Source organism: Giraffa tippelskirchi, chromosome 7 (genome assembly GCF_054371585.1).
Source record: "Giraffa tippelskirchi isolate mGirTip1 chromosome 7, T2T-mGirTip1v1.2.pri, whole genome shotgun sequence".
NCBI lineage: Eukaryota > Metazoa > Chordata > Mammalia > Artiodactyla > Giraffidae > Giraffa > Giraffa tippelskirchi.
This window is the reverse complement of record NC_137281.1, coordinates 121,198,617-121,214,373: the sequence shown is the minus strand read 5'-3', so window position 1 is coordinate 121,214,373 and position 15,757 is coordinate 121,198,617. Positions and strand designations below refer to the sequence as shown.

At 39.6% G+C, this 15,757-nt stretch overlaps 2 protein-coding genes across 8 annotated transcripts in view; one reads left to right on the top strand and one right to left on the bottom strand.

Annotated features, from left to right (window-relative positions):
• USP8 (ubiquitin specific peptidase 8) overlaps window positions 1-15,757 on the top strand; it is a 92,354-nt gene that overhangs the window by 51,972 nt on the left and 24,625 nt on the right. The gene's annotated exons all lie outside the window — the stretch shown is intronic.
• USP50 (ubiquitin specific peptidase 50) overlaps window positions 1-15,757 on the bottom strand; it is a 40,437-nt gene that overhangs the window by 4,297 nt on the left and 20,383 nt on the right. For 2 of the 6 annotated variants that reach the window (XM_081508310.1, XM_081508311.1), the window contains 5 exons: window positions 14,637-14,810; window positions 14,199-14,394; window positions 13,318-13,527; window positions 11,890-12,032; window positions 8,070-8,202 (listed from right to left, as the gene is read on the bottom strand). In XM_081508310.1, the coding sequence (XP_081364436.1) occupies window positions 8,070-8,202; window positions 11,890-12,032; window positions 13,318-13,527; window positions 14,199-14,394; window positions 14,637-14,810 (856 nt within the window). Of the gene's footprint in view, window positions 1-8,069; window positions 8,203-11,889; window positions 12,033-13,317; window positions 13,528-14,198; window positions 14,395-14,615; window positions 14,811-15,757 lie in introns of all 6 variants that reach the window. The other 4 variants (XM_081508307.1, XM_081508308.1, XM_081508312.1 and 1 more) reach the window with 3 other exon arrangements.

Genomic DNA, 15,757 nt, shown 5'->3' with positions numbered 1-15,757 from the left:
AGAGAAGGCAATAAACAACAAGATTAAACCCCAAGCACTTTAGTTAATAGAGACTATACAGAAAGTATACAAACATTTAAGACGAGGAAGCAAACTCTAGAAACTTCAAAAGAACTTACAGAAATGATAAATACTTGAAATTAAAAATTTCAAGTGTTGAGAGTACATAGTACATAGAATTGAAGTGAGAGTGAATAAATTATACAGATAAAACTGAGGAAATTACCCTGAATGTAGTAGTGGCAAGAAGTTGAAAGAGAACATTCAGTATATACCTAGTAGAAGTGCTAGAGAATAGAGCACAGGAACAAGGCATTGAAAGTGATGATGACTAAAAACGATTAAGGGAAGACATGAATCTTCAAATTTAGAAAATACGGTGAACCAAGGATAAATAAAAATAATACTGCAAGACAACAAACACAAAAGTTTTAAAGGCAACAGGAAAAAAGGATATCCACAAAAGAATAACATGATGGCAGAACTCCACAGCAGCCATATAAACCTGAAATAACAGTTTTAAAACAATAAAAAATATCTACATCCAGAATTTGCTCTCTAGTTAAAGCATTCAAGAATCAAAGTAAACAAAAGATTTTTTCAGTCAGAGACTTAGACTTCAGGATAACAGACTTGATGTAAAGTCCACTGAAGTATGTCCTACACAAATAAATAAAATTGAGTACAAGTGAAAAAGTGATATGTAAGAGAGCCTGAGGACTTCCCTGGTGGTCCAATGGTTAAGAATCTACCTGCCAATGCAGGGGATATGGGTTTGATCCCTGGTCTGGGAAAATTCCACATGCCCGTGGAGCAACTAATAAGCCCATACACCACAACTACTGAGAATGAATGCCAAAACTACTGAAGCCCGCATGCTTGAGCCTGTGCACTGCAACTATACCAGAGCCAATGCACCAGAACTACTTAAGTCTGTGTGCTGCAACCACTGAAACTCATGCACCCTAAACAAGACATGTGCTCTAAACAAGACAACCAACCACAATGAGAAGACTGCGCACCACAATTATAGAGTAGCTCCTGCTCGCTGCAACTAGGGAAAGCTGGCAAGCAGCAGTGAAGACCCAGCTAAAAGTTAAAAAAAGACAAAAAATTGATATATATATCTTTCGGTTATTAATTTTGTTAAAGCAGATAAAAACTTAAGAATATATACTTGAACAACACAATTAACAAATTTTATTTAATGGACATATGGAACTCTGAACCTAATTTAAAAATTCTTTTCAAGCACACATAAAACTAGTACAAAAAGCCTAGTATCAATCCGTACTATGAATGGATAATATTGGACCATATTTTCTGATAAGAATGCAGTTAAGTTAGAAATTAGTAACTGAAATACGACTATGTAAAATTATGTTTGGAATTTTTGAAATGCACCTCTAAATAACAAGTTGATGGAAATCAGAGGAAGTTGAAGGTGGGAAATAAAGACCAGAAGTCAATGAAATAGAACACAAAGAAATAATCAACAAAACCATAAGCTGGTTCTTTCAGATAACAAAATAGATAAACTATAGTGTTAAGGATAAACAAAGGGAGAACTGACAATTCAAATATGTTGTTTAGTCCCTCAGTCATGTCCAACTCTTTGCAACCCCATGAACTACAGCCCGCCAGCCTCCTGTGTCCTTGGGATTTCCTAGGCAAGAATACTGGAGGGATTGCCATTTTGTTCTCTAAGGGATCTTCCTGACCCAGGGATAGAATCTCCTGCAAGCCCCCTGAATTGCAGGCAGATTCTTTACTGCTGAGCCACTTGTAAACAATTTTCTGCCAATAAATTTGAAAATGCAAAAAAAAAAAACAAAAAGAGGATTTTAAATATTCTTAAAACCATGTTGAAGTAAAACAAAGCTTTTATAAGTTAGTATCTTCATGATCTTTGGATAGAGCAAGCTGTGGTATTTTCACACAATGGAATATTATATAATGATGAAAATGAGTAAGCCACAATACATGCAATAATATGAATGAATGTTGCATAATTTTGAGTGAAAGAAGTCAGACACAAAAGAGTCCACACAGTAGGATTTCATTTCTATAAAGCAGGCAAAACCTGTCAGCAGCCAGTGGTCTGCTGAACTAGAAGGGGCCACACAGGCAGTTAGGGTACTGGTAATATTCTACTTGAACCATATTCTGGTTACACTGGCAGGTTACCTTTTTGCAATTTTACTGAGTTTTACATTCATGGTTTCCATTTTTAGCAAACAGACCTGTGGACATAGGGAGGGGAGGGTGGGGTGGGACAAACTGGGAGATTAGGATTGACATATATACACTACCATGTATAAAATAGATAGCTAGTGGGAAGTTGCTGTATAGCACTGAGAGTTCAGCTTGGTGCTCTGTGATGACTCAGATGGGTGCTATGGGGGGGGGGTGGTGGTGGAAGGGAGTCCCAAGAAGGAAGGGGTGTATGTATACATATAGCTGATTCACTTTGTTGTACAACAGAAACTAGCACAACATTGTAAAGCAATTATACTCTAATAAAAAAAAAAAAATGAAGTAACAGAAACTCCTGGATAGACTCACCATGGCTAAAGCAAATTGATCCAATATTTCAAAATCTACTCACCAAGAACAAAAATTCCAGGACCAGATAGTTTTTTTTGTTTAATTATACTAGACTTTCAAGAAACAAGTTATTTTTATCTTATACAGACTGTGCCAGAGAATAGAAAAGAATGGAAAACCTATTTTATGAGGCTAGAAACAGGCTGATCCTAAAACAAAACAGGCTGATCCCTAACCTAAAACAAAAACAGAAAAGGACAGTTATGAGAAAGAAAGTTACAGGTTAGTTTCTTGATTGTGAAAACAGATATTAAAATGTGAAAACATTTTTAGCCAAAAAAGTAGAAAAGCAATGTTGTTTGCTATGTTAATAGAGTAAAGGAGACATTCAGGTCAGTAATCTTCAAAGAAGATTTAAACTGGAAGAATAAAGTTTCATGTGTTAGCACATGACAATGCATTATACAAAGTTGTGAGAGCAAAATATTAGAAACAACCTAGATACAAAGAATTACTAAAAGCAGGTAAAATGTATGCACTAAAGCTAATCTATCAATATGGACTAATATCACAAAAATAAAGCTGAGGAAAAAGTTACAGAAGGATATGTAAGTTAATGATACTAGATTTATAAAACATGCAAAACAGACTATATCACACATACATGTGTGACAAAAAGTATGAAAGAATGCATGGGAATGTGCTAAGTCACTCAGTCGTGTCCAACTCTTTGCAGCCCTATGGACTGTAGCCCGCCAGGGCCCTCTGTCCATGGGATTCTGTGGGCAAAAAAACTGAAGTGGGTTGTCATGCCCTTCTCCAGGGGACCTTCCCAACCCAGGGATCGAATCCATGTCTCTTACACCTCCTGCATTGGCTGGCAGGTTCTTTACCACTAGCACCACCTGGGAAGCCCTGCATGGGAGTAATTCCTTCCAAATTCAAGACAGTGGTTACAACTGAGAAGGAAGCAAAGTGGAGTTGTTAAAGATACACAGAGGCTTGATTTTTTTTTTTTTACAATATTCTATTCTTAACATCTGTGTGTGTACATACTGTGTTTTCTTTGCCTGAAATATTTCATAATTTTAAAAAGTTTTCCTAGAAACTAATCATTTGAACAAGGCTGAAGGGGGTAAATGCTGTTAGTGTATCATCACTATTTTCAAATATTTGAAGGATTGTCACATATAAGACATGTAAGATACAAAAAGGACAGGGAAACCTGGTGTGCTGCAGTCCATGGGGTTGCAAAGAGTCGGACACAACTGAGTGACTGAACAACAACACACATAAGAAATAAGAATGAGTTCTGTTTGGCCAACACGTATGTACAAGCGTTTGTTAACCAAGAAGTCACATAGGTGTTAGCTGTGCTGTGTTCAGTTGTGTCCAACTCTTACGACCCTATGGACTGTACCCCACCAGGCTCCTCTCTCCATGGCATTTTCCAGGCAAGAATACTGGAGTGGGTTGCCATTTCCTTCTCTAGGGATCGAACCCATGCCTCTTGCGTTTCCTGCACTGGCAAGCAGACTCTTTACCACTGCACCACCTTGGAAGCCCAAAGAGTTTGGGCCCAATGTAGAGAGACAAGTTAACAGTCAGAGGCAGCATAACATAGTAGTGAGAGCAGGACTGTTTGGAGCAGCCTGCCTGGCTTCAGACCCTGGTTCTGCCATTTGTAGGCAGTAGACTGGAGCAGATTATTTAACCTCTGTTCCTGTTTCCCATTCTGTAAGATGGGGATGATAATAGTGCCCATGCCTCACAGGGCTACATAAGAATTAAATGATTATTTATAGTGCTTGGAACACTATCTGGTACATGGCAAGCACTGTATGTTTGTAAAATCAAGCAAATCTGGCAGATAAAGAGCCTTCCTTGTAAAGCAGAGAGCTCTTTAAGGGTTTAAAAAAATCTCTTTAATCCCTTGCATTCCTATACACTAACAACGAGAAAACAGAAAGAGAAATTAAGGAAACAATTCCATTCACCATCACAACGAAAAGAATAAAATACTTAGGAATATATCTACCTAAAGAAACAAAAGACCTATATGTAGAAAACTATGAAACACTGGTGAAAGAAATCAAAGAGGACACAAATAGATGGAGAAATATACCGTGTTCATGGATCGGAAGAATCAATCTAGTGAAAATGAGTATACTACCCAAAGCAACCTATAGATTCAATGCAATCCCTATCAAGCTTCCAACGGTATTCTTCAGAGAACTAGAACAAATAATTTCACAATTTGTATGGAAATACAAAAAAACCTCGAATAGCCAAAGCAATCTTGAGAAAGAAGAATAGGACTGGAGGAATCAACCTGCCTGACTTCAGGCTAGACTACAAAGCCACAGTCATCAAGACAGTATGGTACTGGCACAAGGACAGCAATATAGATCAATGGAACAAAATAGAAAGCCCAGAGATAAATGCACGCACCTATGGACACCTTATCTTTGACAAAGGAGGCAAAAATATGCAATGGAGAAAAGACAATCTCTTTAACAAGTGGTGCTGGGAAAACTGGTCAACCACTTGTAAAAGAATGAAACTAGAACACTTTCTAACACCATACACAAAAATAAATTCTAAATGGATTAAAGATCTAAACGTAAGACCAGAAACTATAAAACTCCTAGAGGAAAATGTAGGCAAAACACTCTCCAACATAAACCACAGCAGGATCCTCTATGACCCACCTCCCAGAATATTGGAAATAAAAGCAAAAATAAACAAATGGGACCTAATTAAAATTAAAAGCTTTTGCACAACAAAGGAAACTATAAGCAAGGTGAAAAGACAGCCTTCGGAATGGGAGAAAATAATAGCAAATGAAGCAACGGACAAAGAATTAATCTCAAGAATATACAAGCAACTCCTGCAGCTCAATTCCAGAAAAATGAACGACCCAATCAAAAAATGGGCCAAAGAACTAAACAGACATTTCTCCAAAGAAGACATACAGATGGCTAACAAACACATGAAAAGATGCTCAACATCACTCATTATTAGAGAAATGCAAATCAAAACCACAATGAGGTATCATTTCACACCAGTCAGAATGGCTGCTATCCAAAAGTCTACAAGCAATAAATGCTGGAGAGGGTGTGGAGAAAAGGGAACCCTCTTACACTGCTGGTGGGAATGCAAACTAGTACAGCCACTATGGAGAACAGTGTGGAGATTCCTTAAAAAACTGGGAATAGAACTGCCATATGACCCAGCAATCCCACTGCTGGGCATACACACCAAGGAAACCAGAACTGAAAGAGAAACGTGTACCCCAATGTTCATCGCAGCACTGTTTATAATAGCCAGGACATGGAAGCAACCTACATGCCCATCAGCAGACGAATGGATAAGGAAGCTGTGGTACATATACACAATGGAATATTACTCAGTCATTAAAAAGAATACATTCAAATCAGTTCTAATGAGGTGGATGAAACTGGAGCCTATTATACAGAGTGAACTAAGCCAGAAAGAAAAACACCAATACAGTAGACTAACACATATATATGGTATTTAGTCAGTCGGTAAAGATAACCCTGTATGCAAGACATCAAAAGAGACATAGATAAATAGAACAGTATTATGGACTCTATGGGAGAGGGTGAGGGTGGGAAGATATGGGAGAATGGCATGGAAGCATGTAAATTATCATATGTGAAACGAATCACCAGTCCAGGTTCAATGCATGATACAGGGTGCTCAGGGTTGGTGCACCAGGATGACCCGGAGGGACAGGATGGGGAGGGAGGTGGAAGGGGGGTTCTGGAAGGGGAAAACATGTACACCCATGGTGGATTCTTGTCAATGTATGGCAAAACAAATAAAAAAAAATAATTAAAAAAAAAAAAAAAGGTCTTTAAGGTTTAGGAAAGCTGGATGAATATCTGTTAAGGATGGTGTGGAGGCAATCCTTCCTTTTTGGGCCAGGGTTGAATACTTCTCAAACTTCAGTACGCATTCCAATCACATGGGGAATCTTGCTAAAATGCAAGTTTCCAGTCAGTAAGTGTGGGATGGAGCCTGATATTTCTTATTTCTATCAGGTGTCTCCTGGGTAATGATACCTTGTGTAGCAGAGTTCTGGATGGCCTTTCCCCAGGACCATACATCACAGTTTCTAAAGATGCTTAGTTCTTATTTCTGATCAATCACCGATTTTCAGTAAATTCTAGGTATATTTCTTTCAAAATCAATTTTTACCCTTCAATTAACTAATAATAATTTAAACAAAGGATTAAGAATTTATAGGAAGCTTGGGTGACTCTTTTAATATAAACATGTACCTTTTCATACTGCAGATAATTATCATACAAGTTTCTATAAATTCTGCTTTTGGATTTTTTATTTAAAGCAGAAACAGTTATAATGAGAAGTTAAAACAGTAAAATACAGAGGTGGGGCAATTCCCATATCATTTTGGAATTCACATTAGAGTTTATTATGATAGAGAAGAGGATGTCACTCTAGATTTCCAAATTGGCAAGTTAGAGAAGGAAAACCATATTAAAGGGCAGGATAAATTAGAAAGAAGAAGAATGTCAAGGATTAACATAAAAAGGATAAAGTAAAGAAGGATCTTTTTTAAGTTTGAAGTATGGTTCTCAGTTAAGAGATGTTAAAGAGAAAGACCAGTTGAAACAATATATTAATTCAACAATAAGCTTAATAGCAAATTAGACTTCAGTACACCAGAGGATTCTGGTGAATCACACTGGGACTGAATGGGAGCCTTGCCCATCTGACACTGGACACAACTGGACCTCCAAGTTCAAGTGAAACTGGAATGTTCAAGTGAAACCTGAATGCTCTGAAGAAGTTAACACTATGATCCAGAACAGAAACCCAGAGATGGCCTCGTGCTTGGGGTGGGTTGATGCTGTGGGAAGTTGTAGAAGGTTTGGTCTGAATTATACTCCATGATTTCTTTCCTTCAGGGAATCCTCAATGATGACAGTTGGTTCAGAGCCAAAGGAATCCCCAGAGTTTCCTCAGGACTGATGCTCACAGGCAGTGATTATGTTTGGGGGGCTTTCACCATAGAGAGGCTCATGATTATTCAACATAAAGCTACTGGAACCAACTTGTGCGGCCCACTGCCCAGAGCACAGCTCACAAATGTCCTTAGATCTGAAATAGCCATGGAGTAGTGGACAGTAGGAGAAGGCAATGGCACCCCACTCCAGTGCTCTTGCCTGGAAAATCCCATGGATGGAGGAGCCTGGTGGGCTGCAGTCCATGGGGTCGCGAAGAGTCAGACACGACTGAAGCGACTTAGCAGCAGTAGCAGTGGACAGTAAGGAGGCAGCGTAGAGGACATTGTATTCTTTCATTGCCCTATTGTTCAAGGTCAAAGCAGGCAGTTTCCAGGCTCTCTATTTTGTTTTTAAAAGAACAGTACAGGAGAAGTCAGGGAGAAACAGGAGTAGTCATTCAAGCAAATAATTCTACAGTTTTCTTTAAACCTGTGTTACTTTATATAGTTTCAGCATTTTACTCACCACCACTGCACAGAGGTTATATTTAGGATGTTTCCGAAAAATTGGACAAATGTAAGGAGTAAGGTCCAAGTTAGTGAGCGGGTAATGAATATCTGTCCTCAGTTTCCTTTTCATTGTACCCAGAATGTCAAACCTGGAGAGATAAAATAAATGTGTGAGATAGTAAGTTTGTAAACCACTCATGAATGAAGTCCACATACTTTCACAAGTTCATAGTTAAAAGTAATTTCTTGGAAAGATTATTTGGTGCTGACCTTTACAAAAATTACTTTGTCTCATCTACATATATTTAGAATCTTCACATGCACAAGCCTTGCCAAAACTGAGGCTAGAGTGGGCCAAGGGCCTGAGTCAAGGAATGAGACGGATTAGAGTCAATCTAGCAGGAGGAAAAGAATGGAATTAAAGCCAGGATCAGCACTGGAGGAGTAGAAATCGCACTGGTGGCTTCCTGAAGTCTTCCCTCCAGCAGATACTGTTCACCCTAACCAAGTTGACTCAGCTTTTTCTTATCTTGATTTCCGCACACATTGTCTTGGCAGTGTCCTGTTTTCCAGCTCTGAGGTTTTAATACATCTTTAATAAGATAAAACTTTGTGAAAATCTTGTCACATTTTCTAGGTGTTACATAGATCAGCAAATCTGAGGTCATATCAGAATCACCACAGAGCTTTTTAAAAAATACATTATGTTCATTTTGGAAAAATGGCTGATTTAGGTCTAGAGGAGGGAAATTACTGGGTGAGCCTAAGATATTCTTGTGCCAGAAAGTAAAGAATCTTGTTTGCAAAACCTAAAGGAATATCAAGAGGAAAAGGGGGAAAGACTGAAGGCAGGAGGAGAAGGGGACAACAGAAGATGAGATGGTTGGATGGCATCACCAACTTGATGGACATGAGTTTGAGCAAGCTCCAGGAATTGGTGATGGACAGGGAAGCCTGGTGTGCTGTAGTCCAGGGGGTCACAAAGAGTCGGACACGACTGAGCAACTGAACTGAAAGGAATATCGTATCATATATGACCCCATATGATGTGATATCATATGATCCCATGCCTAGGTATCAGCTTCAAAGAAATGAATAGGTTTTATATCCACATAAAAACCTACATGCAAATATTTATAGCAGCTGTATTCCTATCTGCCCCAAACTGGAAACAACCCAAATGTTCATAAACTGGTGAATGGATTAATAATTTTGTTACATTCATAAAAGGGATTAACACAACATGGATTAATCTCATTGTTCTAAGTGAAAGAAGCCAAACTCAAAAGGTCACATATGGTGTAACATAGGACATTCTGGAAAAGGTGAAACTATAGCAATGGAAATCATATCAGAAGTTTCTATAGTTCATGTATACACATAGTTGATTCATGTTGTTATACAGCGGAAACTAACACAACACTAGGGAAGCAATTATCCTCCAATTAAAAAAATAAAGTTTCTAGGGGCTGAAGGTGGAAGAAGCGATTGACTATAAAGGAACATAAGAAAACTTTTTGGGGTGATGGAAATGATCTCTATGTTGGCAGCAATGGTTATATCACACTTGTCAAAATTCATAGAACTATACACTTAAGGATACATTTTATGTATTCAATTATACTTTATTAAACTTAAATTAACTAATGGGGGGCTCACAGGAGGTGGCTTGAAGCGGATCCCACTGGCCAACCTGAACAATTTGAACATCAAGAAGAATAACAGGGCTTCCCTGGTGGCTCAGTGGTAAAGAATCCACCTGACAATGTAGGAGACATGGACTCAATCCCTGATCTCAGAAGATCCCCACAAGCCATGGAGCAACTAAACTTGTGTGCCGTAACTACTGAGCCTGTCTCTACAGCCCAGGAGCCATAACTACTGAAGCTCATGCGCCCTAGAGTCTGTGCTCTGCAACAAGAGAAGCCATGGCAGTGAGAAGCCAGCACACTAGAGAGTAGTCTTCTCCACAACTAGAAAAAAGCCCATGCAGCAATGAAGACCCAGCACAGCCAAAAATAAATAAATAAATCTTTTTTTTTTAAAAAAGAATGATAATAGTAATGGATATTAAACCCATTAAATTTTAAAATATCCATGAGTTCAAAGTGATACTAATTACAGAGGGGAAAACTATACCTTTAAATGGTGAGATCTTACAGTCGCTACCTTAACTAAGGGATCAAATTAACATTACCAGTATTTTTTGGACAAATTTTCCAAATACTTTTTGGAAAATTGGGACAAATTTTCATGATTTGCCTCCTGATGTAATGTAATGACAAGTCCATAACATCAGCTATGGCAGATTCTTGCTAAAATAAAACACCTTAGCCTGAATCTAACCAAGGGGAAACAATCAGACAAATCCAGGAGGAGGCAAAAATGGCTCAATAGGAGGAAAAGAAAGTTTAACTATTAAAAAAGAGGGAAGGGTTAGTCCAGATTAAAAGAGGCTGAAGAGACAGCCAAATGCAATGTATGACCCTTGCTGCTAAGTCACTTCAGTCGTGTCCGACTCTGTGCGACCCCACAGACGGCAGCCTACCAGGCTCCCCCGTCCCTGGGATTCTCCAGGCAAGAACACTGGAGTGGGTTGCCATTTCCTTCTCCAGTGCATGAAAGTGAAAAGTGAAAGTGAAGTCGCTCAGTCGTGTCCGACCCTTAGCGAACCCATGGACTGCAGCCTACTAGGCTCCTCTGTCCATAGGATTTTCCAGGCAAGAGTACTGGAGTGGGTTGCCATTTCCTTCTCTGGTATGACCCTTGACTGGATGCTAGATTGGAAAAAAAGTAATGAAAGACATTTTGGGGATGGGGGAATTTAGATACGGACTGTATCTTAGGTGATACAAAATTATCGTAGCATTTTTTGGGCTATTTAATAATGGTGGTGTGATTATGTAGGAGAATGTCCTTTTTCTCAGGTGATACATGCTGAAGTATTTAAGCATGAAATGCCTTGGTGTTTGCATCTTACATTACATGGTTCAGCTAATAAAATGGAAGGGACAGAGAAAGGGAGAGCTGGAGGGAGAAAGACCAGAAGAATGGAAGGAAATGTCAAAAAGTGGCACCAACTAGTGAAGATTTTAGGGTACATGGATACTCATTACATACCCTTTCAACGTTTCTGTATATATGAAACTTTTAAAAATAAAAACTGAGCCGGGGGTGGAGATTAAAAATTAAAACAGTGATGCTCAGATTCCACGTCAGACTTATGGGATTAGAGTCTCCAAAGGTGGAGCCAGGGAATCTATTTTTAAAAAGCACTCAAAGTGAGTTCCAAAATGTCTATCAACAATTAAAAAGATAAAGAAAACATGATGCACATACATATTATGGAGTATTACACAGCTGTAAAAAGGAATGAAATTCTGGTACACATCACTACAAGGATATCCGACCTTGGAAGCATTATGCTAAGTGAAACAGGTCAGCAAAAAGGACAAATGTTGTGTGACTATACTTATGTTAAGTATCAGAATAGGCAAATTTACAGACACAGAAAGCAGACTGGAGGTTACCAGAGGCTAAAGGGAAGAGGAATGAGGGGTGGTTAATGGTTCCAGAGTTTCTGTAGAGGGTGATGAAAAAGTTTTGGAAATACTGACTGATATACAACATTGTGAATTTTAATTAATGCCAGTGAAATTTTACACTTAAAATGACCAAAATGGCAAATTTTGTTATGTATATTTTACCACAGATTTCAAAAAATTAATATACCCAACACTATCGAATTGTACACTTAAATGGGTGAAATGCATGGTATGTGAGTTACATGTTAAAGCTGTTCCAAAAATCTGCTCACAAAACGTTAAAATCCATACCTTTTTAGATGAAAGACAATTGTTTTTGGCGCTTTGGAAATAGTGGCCCTCACAGCTGTTTCTTGCTTGGTTTCACAAAAGGAACAGTGAATCTGGTAGTTCCAGGTCAGTGTATCTTGTTGAAAAAAACAGTGGAGGCAGTCCTATTAAGCAAAAAATCATTTGATGACCAAATTGGATCCACCGCCATCTGGGCTCCTGTCTGTATTAGATCTCTGAAAGAGCTGCAGAAACGTAATCCCCGGTGCTTTTCTCAAAGTCAACTCCAAGAGATGCCAGCACCACAAGATGTAGCCTGGAGAGAATCCACCTGGCAAAGGAGGTGCTGCTTTCTCACTTAGTTACCGCAGTGGATCCAAATGTCCATCTCATTTCTAATCTCTGAATCATCATTTTACTATTTCTGATTTGTTTCAGAATAATACCAACTCTGCAATTTCCACTAACCAAGTCAGGCTTTAAGTTATTTGTCTCATCACAAAAGTGATCTGGTGACTGAAAATGGCCACATCCCAGTATCTGGGGGTGGCCCATAAAAAAGACAGCAGAACAGGGAGAATCAGATCTCATGCCCACAGGAGACATCATCAACCAGCCAAGCCCCCTGCTCTGCAAACCACTGGCCTAAAGAGAAAGTGAGCACAGATTGCCAGCACCTCATTTAGAGGCTTTGGAATTCATCTCCAGCAGGCTTTAGCAGTTTTATCTGAGAAAAAGTCCAGGTCTGAATAAGCAGTAGAATTCTTTTCTCTAATTCTGGTATGTGAAAAAAGTTTTAGCAATAGATGTACTTTCATAATTTTGGAAGAAAAATATTAATGTGTGTTTTTCTGCAAGGAAACTTACTGCTCCCTGCCTCCTAACAGCCACCTACCTTTTACTGACACCTCCCACCCCCCAAACCCCCACCCACTTCCCGACCCTCCCCACTCCATTTACAGATTAACTTTTGGTATTATAATACAGAAATTCAAGAGGTAAACTAAGACATCATTCCATTCTATCTTCCCCCTCAAATTCCTCAGCTTTTGTCCAAATATAAGTGCTCAAGACTAAGAGTCAGATTCATTTCTATCTAGTTCCCAATCTGGACCTACAGACCTCTGGGATGAAAAGGGGCCATAAAATTTTTGTAAGTTTAAATTTCCCGTATGCACCAAGCCATCTCAATAGATTGAATAAAGCCCACCTATCTATCTATTTTACAGTGAGGCTGTTTCACTGAGTGTCATCAGAGTTACAACTGAATTCACAGTAACTTTTGACTGTATGTCACTTTTCTACAAAACATTGTCATCATGGGCTTCCAAATTTTTTAAGTTATAAAGTGGCTCCCCTTATACTAGAAAATCTAGGAAACAGTGCTGAGAAAATCCAGAGCTGGGGCAGAGAAAGACAAAAGAAGTCTCCAGGAGTAAGCATTCCTACCTGAAGAGAGCACTCGTATTCAGACGGAATGGGGAGGGAGATGACAGTGAAAACTTCGTTCTTGTAGGTGCAGTTCTCACACTTTAAACATACAATGCTATAGTTGAGCTGCCCTTCAAACAGCCGGGTGATGATAGAGGACTCATTGGCGATCATCTTCCTGCAGCATCTTGGAATGGATCTTTTTTCATATGCTCTTCTCTGGTGGTACTAATCAAGGGACAAATTCATGCCAAATCAACTATTAGTTATCAAAGTTGTTTTAACAGAATGACCTGATTTTTCTATCAGAATGCTACCCAAAACTTTAGTTTGGGATTCAGATAATAAATAGAATAAGATCTTAAGAGTATATAATAGGTATGGTTTCTGATAATTCATTGATTTGCCTCTTTAAGTGAAGCTGAGGATGAAGACACCCTAACCCTGGTAAAACCCATGTCCATGGTGCCACAAGCTGACAGCCAATGATACTGTGATATGGGTCTCTGGAGGCAGGTTTTCCTGGGAAGAGGGTAAGCTGCAAACTGGCTTCTGGTCATGCAAGTTGGTATCTAGTGGTAAGATAAAGGAACTAGATCTTTTCTCCAGTCCCTTCAGGTTATGTTCTCTAGCCTCCTATTGTTAGGAAAAAAAAAAAAAAAAGTTTCTTAAAGAGCAAATGTCAAACTCCTCAGACGGCCCAATTTCGTTAGGCTTGTAGCCTGATGTGAGTCTAGCTGATGCCCAGGAATAGCATTTCCGGGAGCATGTTCTGACTATCCAGTGATTCTACAGCCTTAGCGAAATGTTCTAAAGGCACTATGCTTTCAGTCGGTTCTGCTTCAGCAAGTTCTTTCATCACACCTCCTGCCCAGTCTCCCACCATTAATTCTACCTACCTTTTTCAGAGCTTCATGAAGTTCATTCAGGACATAAATCAAGAATTCCTGAGCATCTTGCTGCGTCTTTTTCATAAATACTGGGTAGAGGTTGCCAAGAGCTGACCAAAATATTTCTGGTGAGACACAGTCAGAGTCTCCAAGCCACATGTCTGTCATCACATAAGCAAAAGCAGTGGCAACCTCACTGCAGTCCCTAAGAAGGAGGGGAAATGTTTCTGGCTGATCATGTGGCATCAGACCCCAAGCTTCATTCATTTCTTGGTTGACCTTCTCATTTTACTCACCCTAGAAACAGGATCTGGGGTGCTGCAGCCTCTACTAACTGGTTTAGCCCTTTCCAGAAGGTCCCTTCCCTAACCTCACCTTGGAGAGCAGGGGTGGGGGCGGGGCCACAGGGAAGGCAAATGGTCTTACTTTTGAAGAGCATTAACATACTTTCCCGAGAGAAAGTATTCCACCAGTGGGGAGACGCTGCACAGACACTGTAAGATGGCGTTCATGTAGCATGTGTTGCCCAGGTTCCGCAGGCCAGTCACCCCCTGGAGATGGGGCTGCTTCTCTTCAGCCTCGTTAACTGCGCATGAGTCATAGTGATCTGTGCACTCTGCACTGTGTTCGTGCCATGTGGAAAGAAAGGAAAGCATTTTGAAGAAACAAAGTATGCACAAATGAAATCAGCCTCATGACACAAAAATGAGTTCTTCTTAAGACTTCTACCAAATACATTCCCTATCAAAGACAGAAGTATTTGGACTTGGAGTCTAAAACTGTATTACTTGGCTCAGGACTCTCTGAACAGTGAAAGTGAAGTCGCTCAGTCGTGTCCAACTCTTTGCGACCCCGTGGACTGCAGTCTGCCAGGCTCCTCCGTCCATGGGATTTTCCAGGCAAGAACACTGGAGTGGGTTGCCATTTCCTTCTCCAGGAGATCTTCCCGACCCAGGGATTGAACCCTGGGTTCTACAATGTCTCTCACATTGTAGGCAGACGCTTTACCATCTGAGCCACCAGGGAACTCTGAATAGTGGCTGCAGCCAAATAAACAGATAAAATTTCTTCCTAAAACCAAAGCAAGAGGACAGAAAATACTGCCGTTTCAGGGTCCTAGAATCTGCTAAAAATGCAGACTTTCTTTCTAAATACTATTTAGAGTATTTACGTTTTTGCTGGACAAGTAATTTAATTATTATTACTAGTAATAATAATAATAGATAGCAGTTAATAACAATGATGGAGAAGGAAATGGCATCCCACTTCAGTACTCTTGCCTGAGAAATCCCATGGACAGAAGAGCCTAGCAGTCTACAGTCCATGGGGTCACAGAGTTGGACACAACCAAGTGCATGTGCAGAGTAAAAATGAAAGTGAAAGTGTTAGTCGCTTTTGTGAGCCCAAGAACTATAGGCTGCCAGGCTCCTCTGTCCATGGAATTCGTCAGGGAATACTGGAGTGGGTAGCCATTCCTTTCTCCAAGGGATCTTCCTGATCTAGGGATCAAACCTGGGTCTCCCACACTGCAGGCAGATTCTTTACTGTTTGACCCATTCCTTTCTCCA